At 43.6% G+C, this 23,099-nt stretch overlaps 2 protein-coding genes and 1 long non-coding RNA gene across 3 annotated transcripts; all 3 read left to right on the top strand.

Moving 5' to 3' along the window:
* The first annotated feature begins 1,674 nt into the window (after window positions 1–1,674).
* Window positions 1,675–5,621, top strand: LOC117647881 (mitochondrial amidoxime-reducing component 1-like). Its single transcript, XM_034389853.1, has 5 exons — window positions 1,675–1,734; window positions 3,403–3,555; window positions 4,129–4,331; window positions 4,801–4,875; window positions 5,134–5,621. The coding sequence occupies exons 1-5, from the start codon at window positions 1,675–1,677 to the stop codon at window positions 5,270–5,272; spliced, it is 630 nt and encodes a 209-aa protein (XP_034245744.1). The 3' UTR covers window positions 5,273–5,621.
* A 2,758-nt stretch (window positions 5,622–8,379) lies between these two features.
* Window positions 8,380–9,728, top strand: LOC117648223. The gene is made up of 3 exons (XR_004587879.1): window positions 8,380–8,475; window positions 8,845–8,985; window positions 9,095–9,728. It is a non-coding gene; the product is annotated as an uncharacterized LOC117648223 (long non-coding RNA).
* A 6,369-nt stretch (window positions 9,729–16,097) lies between these two features.
* On the top strand, window positions 16,098–19,793 carry LOC117647880. The gene is made up of 13 exons (XM_034389852.1): window positions 16,098–16,158; window positions 16,549–16,779; window positions 16,989–17,287; window positions 17,375–17,584; window positions 17,753–17,929; window positions 18,010–18,247; window positions 18,329–18,405; window positions 18,480–18,530; window positions 18,648–18,834; window positions 18,916–19,029; window positions 19,100–19,236; window positions 19,321–19,607; window positions 19,679–19,793. The coding sequence occupies exons 1-13, from the start codon at window positions 16,098–16,100 to the stop codon at window positions 19,716–19,718; spliced, it is 2,109 nt and encodes a 702-aa protein (XP_034245743.1). The 3' UTR covers window positions 19,719–19,793.
* The last annotated feature ends 3,306 nt before the right edge of the window (window positions 19,794–23,099 follow it).

Raw genomic sequence — 23,099 nt, 5'->3', positions numbered from 1 at the left:
GATCCAACTAATCTGGATGCGTAAAAAATGCGATTTTTCAAAATACTCCGATTTGACTTCAACTTATATCAATCGATTCGTCTTGAAAAGGCGAAAAAAAAGTCTAATGGCGCTCATTAAGTCAGACTTAAAATGGCGATACTATGGGCCAAAAACTGCGAAAAAAACGGAAAAAACGCGATTTTTATTCGGTTTTCCATGGGCCAAACCCAAAACCAATAAGGGTGATAGACCACCACAGGACCTTCCTAAAACAAAATTATCATCAAAAAATTCGGATGCATTTTTTGGGTATTCGCGAAAAACGAATTTTTTGGTCCATATCTCCTGGAACAAGTGACTTTTAAAGTGGCTCTCGGGGACTTTTTTTTTCAGTACCATGAAAAGAAGAAAAATCCACCGGGCAGGTCGCCCTCAGGCAACAAACAAATTTTTAGTGCAGGTTTCAGTGTTTTTTACAAAATACGTGATTAAAATTTTTTGGGCCGACCAAAAAAGTTGAAATTTTTTTCTGGAGCTCTTTGCTACATAGGGAACACACCCACAAAGTTTCGTCGAAATCGGAGACATCGATTTCGGGACCTCGGGTGACTTGGGAAAGAATTACCCGATAAGCCCACCACCCTGTGTGCCAAGTCCCACTCTCTTGCCAGCGACAACACAGCGTCGGCCTGAGACTTGCCGGTGCCATCCGGGAGCCGCACAATGCCCAAAAGCTGCTCGCTTCCGGATTTCAGATCAACAGCGACAACAACGAGCCGTTCAACTCAAGCTGCAGAAAAATTCCAATTTAGTTATTCATTGTAAATAAAATAAAATGGAGCACATGTGCTTAATACTTACCACCATCTTCTTCCAGCCGTTTTCCGTCCCAGTGGAGCACAACAGGACCGTCCAAGGTGAAGTCATCAGGAAGACGTCCTCGAGCATTCGCCCTGCTTGACTCTCGGTATCGCCGAATAGTTGATCTTGATAAATTTACGTCTTTCAGGTCGTGTCCAAGAGCAGAGGCTGTCTCTGATACCGTGCGCAGAGCTTTTCGGTCCGTCAATGCATTCCGGTCCAGAGAAGCGAGGAGAGTTGGTGTCAGCACGTCAGTCTTAACTTTTCTTTTCAGATAATTGTTTTCCATCTTAAAATCTTCATCTTTCTCCCTACTCTCAGGTAAATCTTCATCGGGCAGCTCTTCTTTAACATCCACCCAGTCAACTTTCTTCATACTCTCTTCGCATTTCATCTTCTCCTCGTGGTATTTTTCTTGTAAAATTCTCTCTTTTTCTTTCTTTCTTTCATCTCTTTTCATTTTTTTAATTTCAAGTGGGTCTACGTTACCCAAAGTTCCTTTGCGGGTTTCAATTTGCTGCTTGTAAAATTGCAGGTCCTCCACCATGGCTGCTTTTCTTTTCAGGTCCTTTGTTTTTTTAATCTCCTCTTCCATTCTACTCACTGCATCGACCGTTGCTAGATCATAAGTTCTACTAAGTCTGTCTTGGAAATCTTGCCGACGGTCATCATAGATTTTGCCTGTCCTGTTGATATTTTTCTTCAAAGACACGTAATCTCTGTGGAGACGGAGGAGGGCGTCTGTGGCATTTCTCACGTCTTGAGTCGGAACTCCAGCTTTGACCCAGAACGGTAAAGTTTCTTCGATTGTTTCTCTCGCACTGTCCCTTAATGGCTTCCCATCAATGTTGTGAAAATAGAAGAAACGCTGCAAAACTTGCGAAGTCAATGGCAATTTCCCGCCGGTGATCTCTGAAGCTGGTTGTCCAATAAGCCACAGATCAGTTTGAAGCCTTGTTGACGCCATTTCCACACATTCACACTCAAGCAGACAGCGCGACGCGAGAAAGAGCGAGAACGCGCGCGAACAAGTTTGAACACGTCGAGATGCGCCCACCGCTGCGCTTGGCACCGCGCGCCGCTCGAGACACAGCAGGCAGGGCTGTCACTCGAACGCAAGCCCTGTGCAGCTACTAAGGATACGCTCTGTCCGACAGCGAGACGCGAGAAAGAGCGACAACGCTCGCGAACAAGTTTGAACACGCCGAGCTACGCCCTCCGCTGCGCTAGCCGCCGCGCGCCGTTCGAGGCACCACACACAGGCAGGGCTGTCAACAATGCGCTACCCGCCTAGACCGCAAGCCCTGTGCAGCTACTGAGAATACGCTGTCTCTCTCGCCACCAAATCAAAACACGAGCTGAACAGACGGTACTACACTGTGAATTACCAGAAAACAAAACTTATATATACGAAAATCGGTGTTATTTATTAGCGATCGGTACTAAACTTAGTGGGATCGCTTCCAAAATGTTACCAGATTATTGATGAAGTGATTTTGAGCAGTTTTTGTTCCCTTAAAATTTTTGTAGGCCGCCCCTGGGACGAGATACGGGCAAAATTAGGGTATTTTCCGGCCTTTTGGGCGTTTGAAATTTCCCGCCCTCTGCGCGACCCCTAACTAGGGTACTTTCGTAGAATCCTGAACCGGAAGCAAGCAGACCAGCAGACGCCAAATTGGCCGGAAACTAACCTCTCTTCGGATCTCAAACTACAGCCGAGCTGTACAAATATTGCTTGCGAAACACATATGCACTGCAAACAAGTATCAAACGACTGTTTATGTTCAAATGTGGCCGATACGTTTGACGAACGTCTCTTTCCCATGTCAAGTTTGGATCTACTTCCGCCAACATGGCGTCTGTGTGCTTCCGGTTCAGGGATCTACGAAAGTACCCTATTACGTCGCAGCGACTTCCGGTTTTTGGCCCGTCCCGTTCATTTTTTTGTAAAAAAAATGACGGAGGGACGGGCATATAGTATGATCCCTGCTGTGCGTCCGTTCGTTCGTCCGTCCGTCCGTCCGTCCGTCCGTCCGTCCGAGGACTTCCCGTGGTCCGATCTTGACCAAATTTGGTATGCAGCCTCCTTGGGTGACCCTAAGAACCGCCCGGTGGCAGCAAATCCGATCCGAGCCCCGGGGGCGCTGCTGCAGGTGCATCATGGTCTACATGGGGTCGAGGAGGATCTCGGCAACGGATGCAGCTCGGAGGGCATGTAGGGGTATTTTTGGAATCGGGGCGACGAGAAAAAACCAATGGTGCCAGTTTCGAGCGAATCGGAGAAGTTCGGACCCGGGTTCAAACCCCAGCGGGGTATTTTTGAAAAAAAATTTTATTCGAGTTTTTGCATTGTTTCTGATGTTTTTGAGGGTGCTGATGACGAAAATGACATTTATTTTAACCCCAGACTCAGGTTTAATTCCCGTCAGGGTCAAATATAGGCGAAATTCGTACGTTTCTTAATGCACGGGACGGGCCAAAGTTGCCGATTTCTATCGCTACTTTTCCTGTTATTTTCTATAAGTTTCTCTTGACCCAAAAATACTTTTGCCGTGCTAGCCCGTTGACAAACTTCAACTTACCGGAAACGGTCCACCCTACCCCAGCGTGCACCGCGAGGCCTCCGCCGAGGCGGACCTGCGCCTGGCCTTCTTCCCCCTGGAGCGTACGGACCGCGCGGGCCGCGGACCCGCCCTGTCGCGCAGCGTCAGCGTGAGCAAACCACAACACTCTCTGACTCGTATTGCATTTTTTCTCTCCATTATTGACCCATTGCTTACGTAGTTTTAAAAGCAGCAGTAAGTAGTATTTCCTTTGTAACCATGTACAATATTGTTCACTATAAATATTAAATTGTCATCACTGATTGACTATTTTTTAAGTCAATTGCGTACTGACTCGTAGTCAATAGCAAACTGACTGTAAGTGAACATAACAAACAAAATCTTACATACAAATTGAGGAAATAGTAATTTTTATTTCTGTGTAAAATACTCTTTAACAAAAGATAAAAAGTCAATAACAGCCTGAGAGTGTATGGTGCTCAAATCCGTTGTCACGTGACACACCCAAAAATATTATAAAAAAGACTACGAAGCGTCTGCTTAACAACTAGGAAGGAAATGAAGACATTGTTGAAATGCTTCGTATCATGAAAAAAAATTCTGTCCCTGTCCAGTTTTACGAAGGATATTCTTTCATAACGCGAAGCTCGTGTTGCAAAAGCGATGCTCAGTAGTCGTAGTCGTCTAACTGCAGGCGCTGACTCACTGAATGCTGGTGTAGGGCATCTACGCGGACAACACGTCGTACCACGCCGTCGTCAGCGCGTCCATCGACGCGCTCAATGAGAAGCTGGAGGTCCCCGTCAAAGCGCTCAACTTCCGGCCCAACTTCGTCGTGGAGGGACCGCCTGCCTTTGCCGACGACTCCTGGCAGTGGATGCGCATCGGCCAGGCCGTCTTCAAGACAGTCATGCCCTGCGGAAGGTACTTTACTGCTAATCCAAGTGTCCACGCTATGAAATGTGGACCACGAATGGTCCACGCTAGGAAACGTGGACCAAGCTGTGGTCCACACTTGGAAGTGCGGCTGACCTATAAGGAGTTCTTCTCAGCATCTTATTGCCTTTATCGTCAATAGCCAGGTACTCTAGTCTACAGCAATAATGTGCAGTATTTTCTTCTAGATACAATTTACTGCATACATGAAATCATTAAGGAATTTCTGTTGCCAATAAGTTCTGGCATAAATGCAAATAATAAGAACAAAAGGGGAAAGTACTTATTACTGTTGCACGAAAAAAACAGAGGCTCTATCGATAAATCCTTGTCTAAACCATTTACTGAAAGTCAGCGGCGAGTCTGAGAGTGAACCGAAGAGATTATTTTCTATTTTATTCCACAGCATGGGCCAAAATATGAATGAAGGTACTGTTTTAATAACATCTTATTACAGGTGCGTGCTAACTACGGTGAATCCAGAGACTGGGGTAAAGTCTCCAGATACTGAGCCATTATCAACATTGCGGAAGTAAGTTTCGCCACTTCTCACGCTGGAAACCTTGCGAAGTATTTTGAGCATATTTAAGTAAGGTACATACAATTTAGTTTGTGAAACAAAGAGAGAGTTCTTAAAGTACGAAGTATTTCCATTGTAAGCTTCTATGTGGTCAAAATGCTTTGTTAGGTAAGTAGGCTGCTTTTGTTAGTAAGGCCGAAACCAATTTGTAAGGTTTCCAGAGTGCTAGATAGCTTTCATACAGAGTCCCACTGTAAATGTTTATTGCAGGTTCCGCATGCCGACTCCAGCGCAGAAGGCTGCCATGGCTGGCATGCTGGGCGGCCCCGCGCCCGTCATGGGCAACTGGCTCGCCATCGTTCAGCTGGGCGAGATAAATCTCCACGACGCCGTCTACGTGTACCCGTAAGGCAGAGGCTGGTGTAGCAACCACCGCTTCAAAAGGTACATTAAAATGATGCCTCGCCTGTAATACACTTTTAAAAATGTGTGCCTTGAACACACTTGCATTTGATGAATACCCATCAAATTTGTTTTAAAAATATTGAACTGTTACCCGATCATTGCTTCTTGACCAGTTACATTGCATGTGAAAATAAAGTTTAACAAAGCATGAAGTAGGTGTTGAAGTTTTCTTGCGATTGTATAGAGATGGATTTACTTCAACAGTTTCATCTGTATTGATAATGTATTCAAACCTCTTGCAAGAGCTTTGTCAGGTGAAGGTGATTTAAACTGATTAATTACACAAACACATACGCTGTTGTTTTATTTTTTTAAACGTCTTTGATGACAAAAAACAACAAAAAACACTGCGACCGAAGCGTTCCTTTTGTGTCCCTGCACGTCCTGCGTCTGAGCTCAGTATGGAGTAAGCCAATGAAATCTCTGACGCATAGGTCCACAATGGATGTCAACATCATTTATTTGCAGATACGTAGATTATATTTACAGAGCAGCTTGGTCTCGTTTATGTCAATCTTCAACAAACGTCACCAACAATACATTTATAAATAAGGTGACAATTGAACTGACAAATGCTAAGGAAACACTGTTAGATTGACTAAGTACCATAGTAATTTATTTGCCCAAGACGTGGGCTAGGTTTCTATAGGTAGATCGGTGCAATGTGTTCAGGCTGCGTGCAAGTAAAAACCACATCATAAAGACAAAGGGACGCAAAACATAATTAGTGTTAATTTGTATCACATGGATTTCAAAAAAGGATTTCATCAGTATTTTTGCTCAACAAACAATAAAGAGAAGATGTCATCTCAAACTGTTCTATAAAGACATTTAAATAGACATTGTGAAATAAATAAGCACATGCAGCTCCGTGGGACTCCACGGAAAAATATTTTATTTAAAAAGAGAATGATTGAATTTAACTGGCATGAATCGCCTCTTTTCCAATAATAGTGAACACCGAGCACAGGCAAAACTAAAGCGTAACGTTCCACATTTCTTCAACCGTCAGGGCACTCACGTCCTTCTCCTTCTTCGTTCGTACAAGACCAACCACCATATCCTTTCCTCCCTATCTAAATGCAAAAGTCTAAAGTGTCCTTTGTACGCTTTAGAAAAGGCATGTGTCTTCCTCATACCATGGAATTGTTAAGCTATTCTGAGAAACAAACAAGCATCTTAAGTCGTGGGAAGGCGGGTGTGGTCTAGCCTTTAATGGTAATGGTATGTGGGGCCGACGAGCAACCAATCCGACCTAAGTGTTGTGCGGACCTGCCTACCCGCCGCGCTGCAGGCGCTTCGCCGGGTCGCCACAGCCGTCAAGGGGAATTCACTCCCAAAAATAGTCATCATACCAATACCTTTTGAAAAATATTACATGAATTGCATTTTGTAACGGCTGATTTGTCAATTACGAGCAATACCTCCATTGCAAAACGAATGGCCATACTTTTAGTACCTTGTTGAATTGAGTATCGCCACGGCCACGCACAAAATTTTGCCTTCTTGCAGCTGCCGGGGCGTGAATGAAATGTCACGCAGAAAAACGGCATGGCAAAAAAAAGGGATGCCAAAAAACGGCGTGACTCAGAATTCACGCCAAGTTTTGACGCAAATTTCCTGTCATGCCGGTTTTTTGACATGACTTTTGTCATAAAACGCATTGCACGCACCAATCCACATGGAACATGAACATTCACGCCAGATGACGGCGTGACGAACACGTCACACCGTTTTGCGGCGTGAATTTCCTGTCACGCCAATTTATGGCATGACTTTTTATCACGCCGTAAATTGGCCATGAGTCCGACCATACAATTTTCAGTGATGTACCGTGAATATTTCGACGCGTCCTAATAGAATAATCCTAACTGTCAGAGCAGATCCAAGACAATCCTAACTCTGTCAGAGCAGTTCCAAGACAATCCTAACTGTCAGAGCTGATCCAAGACAATCCTAACTTTTTTTGTCCATGCAGAACTATCCTAACTGCACGTCACGTGAAAAGCGGGGGTTTCTCAAAGTCCGTGACGCCAACATGCTTCATAAAATTACCCGCCGAAGGGTTTGTTAAAAAGTGTCATCCTTGTATTAATACGTAGACATAGTATTTCAGATATATCGAGATTATCTTAATTGCAGTAAAGATACTTCCAGAACACTTTTAGGTACCTCTGCAGTTAGGATAGTTCCTAATCTGCACTGACAGTTAGGATTGTCTTGAATCTGCGCTGACAGTTAAGATTATTCTATTAGGACGCGTCGATTTGGCAATATACAATGAACTAGTTCAATTGTCTTCTTTAACATGTATTGCAATTTTTATGGCAATACACAAAAGTATTGCCAAATTATGGCGAAACTTTTTGTGTACTGCCGTCTCGAAGGCAAGATTTTCTCCACACTGTCAGAAAATTCCGAAAAAAAATAATGGAAAAATCATGGCGTTTTCCCGAAACTTCTGCATGGAGCTCTCCATAAATGCAAATTCTCCCTTGTAAAAATGAAAGTCTGGATTTAGTAAGGATCCAGACTGGAAACCGTGCGGGCTTAGTCGGGGTGCGTCTGACGAGGTCCGGGTTCGGTCTGGACTATGCCCGACGACGTACGGCCCTTGTCTGGACCGAGCCCGACTTGGTACGGCAGTGGTCTGGTGGTCCCCGACGTAGTGCGGCTGTAGTCTGGGGGTGCCAGACGAGGCATGGTAGCAGTCCGGGAAGTGCCAGACGGGGTATGGAAGTGATCTGGAGGGACCTGATTGGATACGGGCGCGGTCTGGGTGCGCCTGATGCAGTCTGGAAACAGTCAGTGCAACGGATCTGCCTGACTTGAGTATGGAAATTGTCAGGCCGTGCCTTGAACATGACGCTCCTCTCTTTTATATCAGTAGAGTAAGCACAATTGTCTTTCAGCATTGTTATCTATGTGCATTACTCAAGTGACCGCCGATCCGCGCGATTTGAACGAGAAAATAGTCCCGCCTCGACTGTTGCTGTGATCGATTGTCGACTCTTGCCTTGTCTCGAACTCGAACATCGAAATCGGGTTCGAGTGTATGTTCGGAGACATCGTCTGTTTACATTCACGCTTTCCTTAAGATTTCTGTAAATCATCATCTCTGTATCGGTCGACGTCAATGATACCGTGGTGAGTTATATCGAATCTATATCCGGGGTAGCTTTCGCAGTACGAATGAAGAATTTTGATATACTCATTCGAAACATTCAAATGTGCAAGTGCAACTATTTCCCATCCCCATGCGCTTTTAACCTCTTTTCTGCTAGCAGAAAGTTTATGTATTCGACTTTAAAACTAATTTATTTGAAAATCGCAAAGATTACTATCGCCTTTATAAATACCGAGTAGTTTTATACTAACATAAATCATGCTTTTTAACGATCGTGCAGTTTTTGAGTGAACCTTTCTGCTTACACTTTATGCGAAGCATTCTGCCTGCACTGAACCATTTTGAACTAGACGAATTATATTCATTGTTATCTCTTTCCTCTTTTTCAGGTCTAATGCTGGGTCTGGCTGTGTGCATTTCAACATTCAATCTATTCAAGCTGACCACTCGGCATGAAGACAACTCCCATGCTTGCATACATCAAAACATTGGAAACTGCGGTGGAGTATCCATGACTTGGCTTTTGTTTTGTGAGTACAAATTTCTTCTGCAAATGGTGTTGAGGAAAACATTTGAATTACCAAAAAACTTAAATCATTTATATTTTGCTAGCTATTTATATATGTCTCTTTTTTTCAGGTTCATTCCAGGTTTGAACAAGATGTCCAGTCGATATCAGCCTTTCCTTCAAGGAAGCTTATTAGTATTTTAATCACTTTTCTTCCTTATCTTATGTATTTATTTATCTTAAGCCTTTAGTGTGGTCTGTGCCCAAAAAAGAGATGCTGTTCAAAAATCTGTAAATTTCTAATAACTGTAGAATATCAAGTCAATGAAAGCAAGTGCACGATGAAAGTTTGTTTACTATTATGTTACGTTATTCCTCTATTGACTTGAACAAGTAAATTTATTTGCATTACTTTCTTTCGTGTTTTGGTAAGCTGTCATTCAGGAAGAGTTCTTTAGTTGTTTATTAGAGTTGCAATGTTTTAACATGGGCTGAGATTTTATTGATCACTATTCCTATTGAATTAATTACTTCCATAGTATTCTATAAAAATGTGGAAACCGCTCTGTTAAGTAGTTTGTGACAATAAGAGCATAGCTGAAGGTTCCACATTCTAATTTTATTTTGAAGTCCGATCAAAATAACCAGTGTGCTGTTAGTGTTCCTACTTTAATTAGAATCAGCTGTTGGTTATATTAAGTGAATGAGGAGTATGTTTATGAAGTCACAGAATTCAAAGCAAAATAAAGTTTCTTTGAAAATGCAGCATTACACTTGTCAATAATTGAACAATTTTGATTCACTTACATAAAGTGGCCCATTACAGGCTTTTGTGAATCAATGTGTCACAACAAAGGTCTAAGGCAATATAAAAATACTTATATAAAGGAACTTGTACAGCTTCCTGCATTTTCATTGAGCACTAGTCATAATGTAAAACTTTGGCCTTTGATTCCTTAATCACAAACAACAGCAGTAGCAAGTATAAAACAAAAAGCCATTAGAAGTAACATAAAATGGAGAACGCTAAGCAAGGTACGCCAAATTTAATCGTCGAACAAATCTTGTGATTCTTGTTGCTCCAACTCCAAAAGATCAAAGCAGTTTGTAGAAAGCAAAAGTGGTCCTGAAACAAGAATTGATGAGCAGTGATACTCATTAAAAATTTACCAAATAAACATACTGTTTCCTTTAATTGAAAATTAAATTTTCTCCAATGTCCTCAATCATGTAACAAAGCAATCACCTTCGACGTCCTGCGATGCAAAGAGTGCGATTTGTGACACCTCTTCCTGTATCGCAGCCAAGTCATGACCAAACAATTTCACTTCGCTGGGGTCAACATTGTCCCACTTACAAATTCTCTTGAAGTACTCATTAGCTGCGGCTGTTGACTCAGCTAGGCTTTCTAAAAAAAAAAAAAAAAAACGTTAGAGAATAAATTGAAGATACTTTACTCGTGCAAAGATATTAACAGATTAATGGCATACCATGGATTCCTAAAATAACCACAGAAGTTTTTTTATTATTGCGAGGCAGGTCAACAAGAACTCCACCCTCATAAACGACATCATCATGCATTGGAAAGTTATAGTAGGTGCAAACCTGACCATCCTCAAGAAAGATACCAACAAGATGAGCACGTATCACTGAAAAAAAGAACAAAATAAATTATGAGAGACATTTTATCACTTTGAACAAATGTTCAGAAAAAGATGCACACTTTGGAAGTTATTGAAACAGATTTACTAATGGGCAAAGTGTGGTCTGATAGACTATTTCGCTGGAGAGAGAGAGACTTCTGGCTCCTTTCATCAAGGCTAGGCGCTACCACTGATGAAAGGAGGCTCCTGATTAGCCGACGCTAACCTCTGTCTACAAATGAATTTTCATCCTAATTTTTTTAAACGTACTTACTTATCACTCTTAAAAATTGAACAAGAAGCAGAAAAAGCTTCTTTAAGAACCACAAATTGAAGGAGGAACGAACTGCACAAGTAGTCTAAAAAATATATTGTAGCTGGATAGCAACAAAATAAATTTTGACTGTGGCCCTGTCGACGTCATGTGACTGGAGTGGCCTATGAGAGCTGTGTAAATTGGCGGGCTGGCGCGGGACGAGATATTTTTAACAAAATAGCTGTCTAGAGGACCTTATGTTAATTTCGAGAAAAGATACATTTTTTTACAGCCGTTACGTGTGAAATGAGTGAACGATTATGCTGCCTGCCTAAACGCGATCAGTTCAGGAGGAAGAGTCTTAAAACGAATGCAGTTTCTTTAGTACATTACAATACTGGGGAAGACAATGACCCGAAGTATAGTAGCTCTTCTTTGTACGAATTTGTCAAATTTCAGAAAGACAAAAGTTGGTTGAGGAAATATTTGCTATTAGAAATTTTACTGGGGACATTTATGAGATAAGCCGTCCAGTGTTCATTCAAATTTTTAGAAATCACTACAAACGGTTGCTCCCTTCCCCTCAACGCTGCTTCCCAGACTGGCCGAAGGTTGGGAGTCCAAGTGCCTGCCCGCTTGTGCGGTTCCTGACTTCATCCGCCCCACACATAAAAATGGAAGCCTGCCAGGATAAAAAGACAGGCAAACATTATTAATCTGCTGTGTTGAAGGGCTGGATAGGAGTGGTGCCTGTTGCCAATGTGTTTCAAGCAATATTTGTCATGGAAGAAAATTCCACTCAGCCCCTGTCCTTTTTTCTACCTGAAGTGGATCCATTCTGTGACTTTCAAATAAAATAAACAAAATGAGGAAAAAGTTGAATTTTATTCAGCAATATAAAAAATCTTAAAAATGTATACAAACAATTACTCTATTTCTAGAGAGTTAAGAGGTTTTCCAATGTACTGATCATTTCCTTCTGTAAAATAAAAACAGAGACATGTAATGGCCTGAATAGGGAATGCAACCTTTTCATTAAGACAATCAACACTCATAAGATGAGGCAATATCACATTTTCAACAGCATGAACAGCAGCCCAATATTTAGGGCTATACAGTGTTCCTATGCCATAAAATTTTCCAGGACAATCACATACATCTAAACACTTACAATCTGTTCTCTTAACAAAATAATCAACCCTACAAAATTTAGATTCATTATCTACAGATAGTAAAACATGAGATGAATCCCTGCTAGCCATTCTGGTATAAGTTTTAGCACAGTACAAAATTCCCTTCTTTCTGAAACGATGAAATTGTAGCCAATTACCATCAGCTGCAATTTTAGCTTTAGCCATTGCTTGAGAAATACTTGGAGGCACAGCACCCAACTTAGTGTAATTTCCTACAGAGAAAGAGAAAGAATTGAGGGGAGGAATTTGCTCATTTACTTTGAGATTTTTAACATCAGAGAGAAGGCGCTGACAGAACTGCTTCAGTGAGGACTCACGAAGACCACGAACCTGAACAGGAAGGCCGATAAATGTGGATGCTGATGTGCATATCTGCAGTCCAACATGACATGTCCCATGGAACATTTTTAAGATGTAAAAGTTCATTCCTTCAAGAAAAAAGCAAGCATAGACCCATGTTGGGCCTAGATCCAACACAACATCAGGCAAATGTAAAATTTGGTGGACATTTAGTACAAGATACCGAAGACCATACAAGCGTTCAAAATCTGACACAAAGGAATGCAGAAGAGTCCTGGCTCTTCCTACATCATCTACAGGATGAATACTATCCTGCCCTAGGAAATATATACCAGAAACAAACTTCAAGTAGTGCTGGAAATATTCCTCATCTAAAATACCTTGTAAAACTGGAACAGAGTAAAACATCATAAATAATTTGTACTCAGAAGCCTTCCAATGTTTCAGATGCTTTTCTATTGATCGAGGAATTCTCTGCACAAAACTTGGAGGGCGAATTTTTCTTAGTTTGGCATCAACTATCTGAACAATACTGCTCAAAGAAAAGTTACTCTGAGAACATGTAGGTGAAAACCAGAGATGCATAAGTAGTTTGAAAACACCAATGTAAGTTCCATGCATAACATCTTGCGCCATGCATTTGATAAAATCAGGCATCATATGGAACAGAAGTGACAGGGAATGGACACCAAGATACTGTTTACCTCTTTCCTCTGCCCTCTCAGCACAAATCGGAACCTGGTTATGCTCCCTAAGATGCATGTTCCTCTGATAAGGATACACTTGAACACGACCTTTTCTTTTAGAGCCACCAGGGGTTTCCTGACTCTTTCCACGACTGAGGCAACGTACACAGCCATAAAAGCCATTGTGAGCACTGAATTTCATGAAAGCAGTCTTTGCTTGATAATCGCAAGTTCCACACAAAAGCATACCCTTCATTCTAATATTGCTACCATTGGGTAATGTGAATACATGACCCTCAGAGGAGAACTTTTGGAAAAATTTGTGAAACGGCAACAGAAATAGATTAGGCTCAGGTTTTTTGGCCCCGAACCACAATCCTGCCAAAATTATATTTTCCCTTGAAACACGGTTTTTATAATTCAATTCATTAATAACTAGGTATAAAGGCCATATAGAAAAATTAGACGATCCCCTAAAAATTGCTACTCCATCAGCGTACCACATGAATGAAATGTTGTTACGATTGTACAAAAACTTGCCTGGTTTAAATAAATCTTTGTATATATTGCCATCATAAATATCTTCTATATTATCCTTATGTTTCTTAACTCTTGTAAAACGGTACTGAAGCTTATCATAAAATCCAACACGCATTAGCATTCTTTGAAGTTGAATAATAATTGGCAGTTCTAGGAAATAAGAAACGTTACTAGCACTATTACAAAATTGACAAACACTGTCTTTGGTATCTAAAGGATAGCAGCAAGCAGAACAGAAGTAGTGAAGAATCAAAACATGGTTACCAAGGATGGAAAAATACTTTTTGAACTTATACAGAGTGCTTTTAAACAAGTTATTAACAGGCAGAATCAAAGAAATGAACGTTAGAAGGTCAGCCAAACACACACCAGTAAGGGAATGTGCCATAACTAAAGTCAAAAGGGATAGCATGGTTTCATGAACTGAAACGGGAGCATCAGCATACAGAGGCTTGCTTCCTGCATCCTCCTCTTGTTCTTCCTCCTCTTCTTCCTCTTCATCGTCCTCATCCACCACTTCTTCCTCTCCATCAGTTCCTTCTCCATCTTCATCTTCATCTTCATCTTCATCTTCATCCTCATCTTCATCTTCCTGCTCCTCTCCTCCACTTCCATCATCGTTCATAATATCCAGAAAATTCTCCAGACCTTCATTAGTTCCAGCTGGGTTAACATCTAGAAAAATTGAAAAGAAAATGAAAAACAAATCACATTAAAAGACAAGGTACTTCACTTTTGTGGAAAAAAAATCAAGACCTTCAATGTCGTGAACTTCATCTAAAACTCCAATGTCAATAGGTTTGTCATTTCCTGGTCCATTTTCAGCATTTTCCCCCACTTGTTGATCCACACCTGCAGAATATAAAGATGCACAGTCAGGATAAAATGTAAACAAACATATATGTTCCATATTAATTTAGTTTGTTTATGACGTTTACCTTCTCCACTGTTATCGACAAACTGTTCCTCGTGCTGGAAGTTATCCGATTCAGAATCGTTGCCAAACACCGGATTAACATCAGGCTCTGAAAGCAAACATACAGAGCATTCTCTAGATTAACTTTAGTGGAAAGAGCTATTTTCCAAAAAATGAACATTACACAGTGGAAATGATAACCTATATATCTATATATCTATACAAATATACACATATATATAAAGCCAGTTTTACCTTGTTCACAGTTGTCAGAAAGACGTTCCTCTTCCGCCTGGTTTTGGATGGTCTCAATTTCAGATTCATTGTCGGACACCGGATTACCTGGCCCTAAAATAAGAGAAACAAAAAATTCTTTTAGCTAATTTCTTTTTGTAAATGAGGTCTTTTTTACAAATCAATATTAAAACCGACACACACTATGGACATCATAACCTATCAAACCACAAAGTGATTGAAGTTAAGTACTAAAAACGTGTATAAAAATGGCTATAAAATTTTGATCGATCTGAACGGTTTTCAATCTATATTAAAACCTTGCGCACCTGAAGTTTTGAGGCGCTTGGGTTGTCCTTCTTCGTCACTACTGCTTGAGTCTGGAGGTATATTCATTCGGTCTGGCAATTGCAGCAGACGCTTGATTCGTCGTTGTTCGGCCATTTAGAATAAAACATCACTCACACACAAATAAAATAATAGTAAGTCAACTTTTAAAACTTTGAAACGAATGACCAGTTAATTTTAACACGAAAGCAATAAAACTTATTGGCTTCGCCCAACGAAAAGAAAAGAAATTAAATAAAATAAAATGGCGGAGCCATAAGGAGTCAGAGCCACGGTCACTGAGAACCGTCCACAAGGTCCGTTTTGACACGGGACAATGTAGACAACAGTCAATGTGCGGTTGGAAAGCGAACAAATGCAGAATAGGAGAAGAAATGAAACGAATCGACAAAGACATTAAAGCAAGAGAATAAAATTGTTCTTTTCTATCAGTTCGTTCATTAAAATATCACGACAGCACGAGAACGTAATGTAATGTAATATTTATATGTTGGTAACGCGGGTACATTTGACATTTGAATCAGAATCTGAAAGCGAATCTGTATATCAATTTCAATGTTGAGTCAGTCACGGGGCGTGTGGAGGAGAAGGGTGACGCGGGTATATTTGAATGAATCAGAACGTGCAAGCGAGCGGATGACTCTTAGACGAGCGACGCGCTGTGATTAGTCACCGCAGCGGAACTTCTCAATTCGCTAACGAAACGTAGGTTAGGGTAGAGACGTGCAAGGGAGCGGATGACTCTTAGACGAGCGACGCGGCGCTGTGATTAGTCAACGCAGCGCAACTTTTCAATTCGGTAACGAAATGTAGGTTAGGGTGGAGTAACTTGTGACTGGACAGTTTATTGCTGGTGCTTGAAATATTGAGTTAGGTATGGAATGAAAACAAATAACAAATGAGGAATTTTCATGGCAATATTGACACATAACATAAATTACCAGATAATAAGATAACATTAATATATTGAATTCGCCACAACAAGATGAAACAAAGTACATTAACATGATACTAGAACATGACCGACGCTGGCGTCACGATCCGAGAGGCGAAGCCCCTGGATTGCACGATCCTGACTAGTAACTCCGTCTGCTGCTACTGTCTGCTCTGCTCTGCTCTGTTCGCACTGCCTCCCGACGCCCCTACCCCTTCCACCTCCTCGCCTCTGCATAGACTTCCGCTTCACTGCCGTACCAACCAATGCTAAACGTGTCCTGAGAAACTTCTTCTTATCATTTTCATGACTTAAGTATCAGAACTGTGCATTCAAAAGAAAAATAAATTAAAAATAATATAATCTTCTAGTTGCGTTTGCTCTCATTTAGAACTTTTTTTTTTCAAAGTATCGATATTTTTTAATTTTCTTTAGGTTGGTCAACCTGCGATCTAAACGGCTGTGACGGTTTACTTTCAAACGACTGCCTGGCAGCCATTCCTGTTTCAACTTGTTCAACGTGTGGTGTTTGCAGTTCGCTTTAACAGCGCTTGTGGAAATCTTTGGGACAAAATGTATGAAGACATGGATACTGGGGAGGCAGAAGATCAATATAGTGCCGTGATCTACTGGGTGGAAGAAAAGAAAGTGGGAATTGCTCCGATTGTGCTAGTTCCGTGCAGCGACAGGTCCGTGGGGACCTACACCAAGATCCGCCCTCCAGGGTCCCATAAGGACTACACTGGACGAATCGAGGGAATAAGTGGTGAGCGTCTGCATTTTCAGTCTATTTTCTCTTTAGTTTCTTCCTGCTTGTTTGAAACCTTTGAACCGTATCCGTAATCTAACCTCTGAACGCGGTTCGACATCTCGACAGCTCCCGTTCTTGTCATTCTAAGCGTGCATTTTCCACGACTTTTATTCGTTTTAACTGATTGAAATTGTTTGATTTTTGTTCCATGGATGAATACGCAGCTAACCCTGATGTACTTGAAAGGATTCAAGCTGAAGTTAGCAACAGAATTGATGAGGAGGCGGCTAAAGTTGCTCCCAAAAGGAATCGAAGTCAAGTGAAACGCTTTGGCAAAGTTGCGTCCGAAACTGCTGTGCAAGTTGCATCAGGCCACAGACGCAGCGTCCCCGCTTCGCTGGCCCGAGAAAATACTGAAGTTTCAAAACTTGCTAAGGTGGGAAAAGCCAATCGGAAAGCTGCCCAGTCAGCTTTGAGCAAATTGGTGCACGGAAGCTTGAACTGCAACAACCCAACAGAGCAGGTTTGCACAGGTCCCCTCATTATGTTATTATATTTTTAGTGTCATATTACCTTATATTTATTTGATTATGTATTTCTCTAATTGCAGAAGGGAAGCAACAAAAAATCTAATATTATGAATTTGGGGCTCGATGGGACTGGACCTAAGAAACGTGGAAATCCTGAGCCAGATTTTAATCCTAACGAGCTTATGATGGATGCAGCAAGTGAGGATGCGGAGGATGATGATGACTGCAATGACAATGATGACGAGAGTGAGGTTGATTCACTGCTGGCTATCACCAAGGAGAAGCCACAGGTATGAGCATCAATTTATTTTAACTTTTTTTCAACAATTGTCATGTCTGTTTTCAAAAGGAAACATCTTTGCTTTTCAGTCTTTGTCACTCACTCAATTTACCATCTCCTGCCAAGCTACCAAATTAGGCTAATTTGTACTTATCATATCACTATCTTCTGTTGTCAGGTGTCAAGACCTCATCAGATGTCTCCTCAAATCCCGCCTCTCTTTGACAAGTCCACGAAGCCTTCTCGAGAGTCCAGGGTCAATTCTTCTCCTCAAGGGTACCAGAATTCGTCTCAAGTAAGATCTTCCCCTCTAGTGCCTCAGTCATCGTCACTCCATTTACCATCTCCTGCCAAGGTACCAAATTGGGCTCTTTTTGTACTAACATGTTACAAATCTTGTATTTCTTGCACTGAGACTATCTTTTGTTATGTCAGGTGTCAAGCCCTCATCCTAAGTCTCCTCAAATGCTGCTTTCTCTTGATAAGTCCAAACAGGCTTCTCCAAGGAAGCCCAAGTCCAATTCTCCTCAAGCCAAATCTCCTGTAGTGTCTCAGTCTCCTCTTCAAGCTTCTTTTGAGAGGCCTAATTCTCAAGGAATTCCTGAAGGAGAGGACTTGACTGATGACAAAAATAAAGCCGGATTTTTCCAGTTCATGAGACTTAAGAAAATGTGTAGGTGTTCACTGTTGTTCGCTTTTTCTGTTGTGTTCTAATAAGGTGCAGAATTAACATCATTCTCTCTCTGTGTTTCAGACACCCCATCTGTCCTTGCTTTCTTAAATGAATTAATTGACACCTTTGACCAGGAGCAGGAAAATGCAAACAGTGATGTCAGTTTCAAGTTTGTCCGTTAAGTTGACTTGTTGCATTGCATTTTTACTCCCACCACTTTTTATTTTTTTAGGGTGAAGCAGAATATGTAGAAACAGTCGCACCTCCAGCTAATGAAAGACAGGTTGGGCTAGTTTTGTTCAATTTTGTTCGTGTGACCGCAGAGTGTGAATTTACTTCCTCGTTAATGTGTCCTTTTTTAAAAAAACTGGTATTTACTGACTTCTTTTCTGTGTTGTAGGTTGAAATCAGCAAGACATCTGGAGTATCTATCTCAGCCAGTGCAAGACAGGTTATTCTTTTGACTGGCTCCAAGTTGGGGCCAAGCAAAATGCTTACAGCATTGGTCCATGAATTATTCAAGGACAGACTGAAGTTGTTGCATGGTACAGCAATGATTCGTCCCCATGTCCTCAAGGCAATTATTTGTAAGTGAAAAACAATTTACATGTTTTTGAAATGCTTGAAAGATTTTGTTTTGTTGACTATTTTATGTCAATTTATTGCAGCTTTTATGGAGAAAAATTCAGAGAAGTCTACAGCTCTAGGTACAAAAGACATCAAAAGAATTATTAACAACCTCGCATGTGAAGCCAGGAGAGCGCCTCATCGTGCTCGGAAGGGTAAGTTGTCATTTTTCTAGTTATGAATCCTAGAGGTATTTCCAAAACTTAATTTTGTCCTTTTCTATAGGAAACCCCTCTCCCAATGCTGTAAAGAAAGACTCACCCAAAGAAGACTCAATAAGCACACCGAAGAAGAGTGAGTCTTCTCGTGAGTCTTTAGCAGTCAAAACAACGCCATCTAAAAACACGTGGAGTGTTAATCAGGTATGATTACATCAGGTTTTGAGCAGTCACTCCAACTCTACTGTTTGTCTGTTTGTCATTAATTTGTTCTCATCCTTCTGTCAGGTGCAACAATACTCCTATGGAAACCATGATCAGGGATTTCAGCACCAGCAGCCAATTCACCACCAGGCCACACAACAGCAGACAATCAACCAACAGTCCGCACAGCAGCCAATTCAGTACCAGCACTCAATGGACTACCAGGCTGCACAGCACCACCCAATGCAGCTCCAGCAGTCGTTCCACCACCAGTCTGCACAGCAGCAGCCCATTCAGCAGCAATTCCAGACCAGCTACACAGATTATTCAGAGAACTACCCGCAGTTGTACCCAGACTACCATACCGTCCAGTAAGAAACTTGGATCTTATAATTATTGTTTCCATTTTTTTCTTATCTTAATACGCATTATCCTTTTACAGGTTTCCTCCAAAGTCTCCAAAGCGGATGCTAGATCTGTAGTTTATTTCTTTTTATTAGTTTTTCTATTTTCTTTTTAGTTCTTCTATTTTGTATTCTATAGCAGTTTCCCTGCTGACAATTTCTATGAATGATCACAGTTTTAAAGTGGATGCTAGATGTGTGGTTTATATTTGATTTTAGTTTTGGTTGACTTGTATTGTAAAGCATACCCTGCTTACCATTTCTATGACCATAGCTCCAAAGTGGAGCTAGATCTGTAGTTTCTATTTCACTTTAGTGTTGGCTGACTTCCATTTTGTATTGTACTGTACAGCACTTTGCTGACCATTTTCTTTGTTTTAAAACATTAAACTTTCCAATCTATTCGATGCGTTTTAGTCCCAACTCCATGCCGCCTTGCGGGTAGGCAACCAACCAACCACACGCATGTTGGGGTGCCTAACTTCCAGGCGGTGAGCTAGTCTGTACACATGGGGGCGAGGGCATACAGGGGGTGGGCGAGGAAGGGGCACATCCAGAGGGGGAGGGGTGGGGTATCCCTCCCCAGTGGGGGTGGGGGGAGGGGGGATTTCATCCCGCCATGCCCGTACTGCTTCCGGACGGTTTCCGGACTGTTTCCAGACTCCTGCCGGACTAAACCCGTACTCTATCCGCATTCTAGTCCGGCGGCTCCGCTCAGATCCCGGACTGCGTCTGGAGCAGCTTGCCGGACTCCGAGTGCGGAAAAAGTGCGGCGTATGGTCGTTTTCCGCACCTTTTCCAGACATGAGTCGGGAGTCTGGCAGGTCGGGCAACAGTCTGGAATCGATCCGGATTGTCCGACTAAGCCCAGTCCGGCACCAGACTTTCATTTTTACTAGGGGAACAGCGTGACAGCGTGACAGCGTGACCATGTCAGCGTGACAGTGTGACTAGGGCATCGTCACAAGGTCAGCGTGACAGCGTGATCAGATTAGCGTGACAACGCATCCAGGTAAGCGTGACACCGTGACCATAACTGACAGATCTTTATCTCAAACTAAATGGTTCAACCAATCCTAACCCAACCTAACGGGTTCGTGACAGATCTTACTCTACTCGCGACAAACCTTAGCCTACTCTTGACAGATCTTATTCTCAAACTAAGCGTGAGCAGCTCAGCGTGAGAGTGTGGCCAGGCCGGCGTCACCAGGTCAGCGTGACCAGGCCGGCGTGACAGCGTGACCAGATTATTGGGAGAGCGTGACCATGTCAGCGTGACCAGGTCAGCGTGACAGCGTGACCAGGTCAGCGTGACAGCGTGACCAGCTTAGCGTGACAGCGCAGCCTGAACAGCGTGAGAGCGTGACAGCGTGACCATGTCAGCGTGACAGTGTGACTAGGGCATCGTCACAAAATCAGCGTGACAGCGTGATCAGGTTAGCGTGACAACGCATCCAGGTCAGCGTGACACCGTGACCATAACTGACAGATCTTTATCTGAAACTAAATGGTTCAACCAATCCTAACCCAACCTAACGGGCTCGTGACAGATCTTACTCTACTCGCGACAAACCTTAGCCTACTCTTGACAGATCTTATTCTCAAACTAAGCGTGACCAGCTCAGCGTGAGAGTGTGGCCAGGCCGGCGTCACCAGGTCAGCGTGACCAGGCCGGCGTGACAGCGTGACCAGATTATTAGGAGAGCGTGACCATGTGAGCGTGACCAGGTCAGCGTGACAGTGTCACCAGGTCAGCGTGACAGTGTGACCAGCTCAGCGTGACAGCGTGACCAGGTCAGCGTGACAGCGTGACAAGGTCAGCGTGACAGCTTGACCACGTCAGCGTGACAGCGTGACCAGGTGAGCGTGACCAGGCTGGCGTGACAGCGTGACCAGATTATTGAGAGAGCGTGACCATGTTAGCGTGGCAGTGTGACCAGGTCTGCGTGACAGCGTGACCAGGTCTGCGTGACAGCGTTACCAAGTCAGCGTGACAGCGTGACCAGGTCAGCGTGACTGCGTGACCAAGTCAGCGTGACAGCGTGAGCAGCTTAGCGTGACAGCGCAGCCTGTACAGCGTGACAGCGTGACAGCGCGACGATGTCGGCGTGACAGCGTGACTAGGGCAGCGTCACAAGGTCAGCGTGACAGCATGATCAGGTCAGTGTGACAGTGTGACCATGTCAGCGTGACAGCGTGATTAGGTCAGCGTGACAGCGTGACCAGGTCAGCGTGACAGCGTGACCAGGTCAGCGTGACAGCGTGACCAGGTCAGCGTGACAGCGTGACCAGGTCAGCGTGGCAGCGTGACCAGGTCAGAGTGACAGCGTGATTAGGTCAGCGTGACAGCGTGACCAGGTCAGCGTGACAGTGTGACCAGGTCAGCGTGACCAGGCCAACGTGACTGCGTGACCAGATTATTGAGACAGCGTGACCATGTGAGCGTGGCAGTGTGACCAGGTCTGCGTGACAGCGCGACCAGGTCAGCGTGACAGCGTGACCAGGTCAGCGTGACAGCGTGACCAGGTCAGCGTGACAGTGTGACCAGGTCAGCGTGGCAGCGTGACCAGGTTAGAGTGACAGCGTGACCAGGTCAGCGTGACTGCGTGACCAAGTCAGCGTGACAGCGTGAGCAGCTTAGCGTGACAGCGCAGCCTGTACAGCGTGACAGCGTGACAGCGCGACGATGTCGGCGTGACAGCGTGACTAGGGCAGCGTCACAAGGTCAGCGTGACAGCATGATCAGGTCAGTGTGACAGTGTGACCATGTCAGCGTGACAGCGTGATTAGGACAGCGTGACAGCGTGACCAGGTCAGCGTGACAGCGTGACCAGGTCAGCGTGACAGCGTGACCAGGTCAGCGTGGCAGCGAGACCAGGTCAGAGTGACAGCGTGATTAGGTCAGCGTGACAGCGTGACCAGGTCAGCGTGACAGTGTGACCAGGTCAGCGTGACCAGGCCAGCGTGACAGCGTGACCAGATTATTGAGACAGCGTGACCATGTGAGCGTGGCAGTGTGACCAGGTCTGCGTGACAGCGCGACCAGGTCAGCGTGACAGCGTGACCAGGTCAGCGTGACAGCGTGACCAGGTCAGCGTGACAGTGTGACCAGGTCAGCGTGGCAGCGTGACCAGGTTAGAGTGACAGCGTGATTAGGTCAGCGTGACAGCGTGACCAGGTCAGCGTGACAGCGTGACCAGGTCAGCGTGACCAGGCCAGCGTGATAGCGTGACCAGATTATTGAGACAGCGTGACCATGTGAGCGTGGCAGTGTGACCAGGTCTGCGTGACAGCGCGACCAGGTCAGCGTGACAGCGTGACCAGGTCAGCGTGACAGCGTGACCAGGTCAGCGTGACAGCGTGACCAAGTCAGCGTGACAGCGTGACCAGCTTAGCGTAACAGCGCAGCCTGAACAGCGTGACAGCGTGACAGCGTGACCATGTCAGCGTGACAGTGTG

The sequence above is a fragment of the Thrips palmi genome, unplaced genomic scaffold (assembly GCF_012932325.1).
Source record: "Thrips palmi isolate BJ-2018 unplaced genomic scaffold, TpBJ-2018v1 HiC_scaffold_3, whole genome shotgun sequence".
In the NCBI taxonomy this organism is placed as follows: Eukaryota; Metazoa; Arthropoda; class Insecta; order Thysanoptera; family Thripidae; genus Thrips; species Thrips palmi.
Note: the sequence above shows the minus strand (reverse complement) of the source record. Positions and strands in the feature narration are given on the sequence as shown.

Bases quoted from the DNA above. Each gene is read 5' to 3' on its own strand.
- LOC117647881 (XM_034389853.1), top strand. From the start codon at position 1,675: ATGGCTTCCCATCAATGTTGTGAAAATAGAAGAAACGCTGCAAAACTT. The intron at 3,556-4,128 runs GTGAGCAAACCA...ATGCTGGTGTAG, and splicing joins CCCTGTCGCGCAGCGTCAGC to GGCATCTACGCGGACAACAC. The intron at 4,876-5,133 runs GTAAGTTTCGCC...TGTTTATTGCAG, and splicing joins CCATTATCAACATTGCGGAA to GTTCCGCATGCCGACTCCAG.
- LOC117647880 (XM_034389852.1), top strand. From the start codon at position 16,098: ATGACCGACGCTGGCGTCACGATCCGAGAGGCGAAGCCCCTGGATTGC. The intron at 16,780-16,988 runs GTGAGCGTCTGC...ATGAATACGCAG, and splicing joins ACGAATCGAGGGAATAAGTG to CTAACCCTGATGTACTTGAA. The intron at 17,585-17,752 runs GTATGAGCATCA...TTCTGTTGTCAG, and splicing joins TCACCAAGGAGAAGCCACAG to GTGTCAAGACCTCATCAGAT.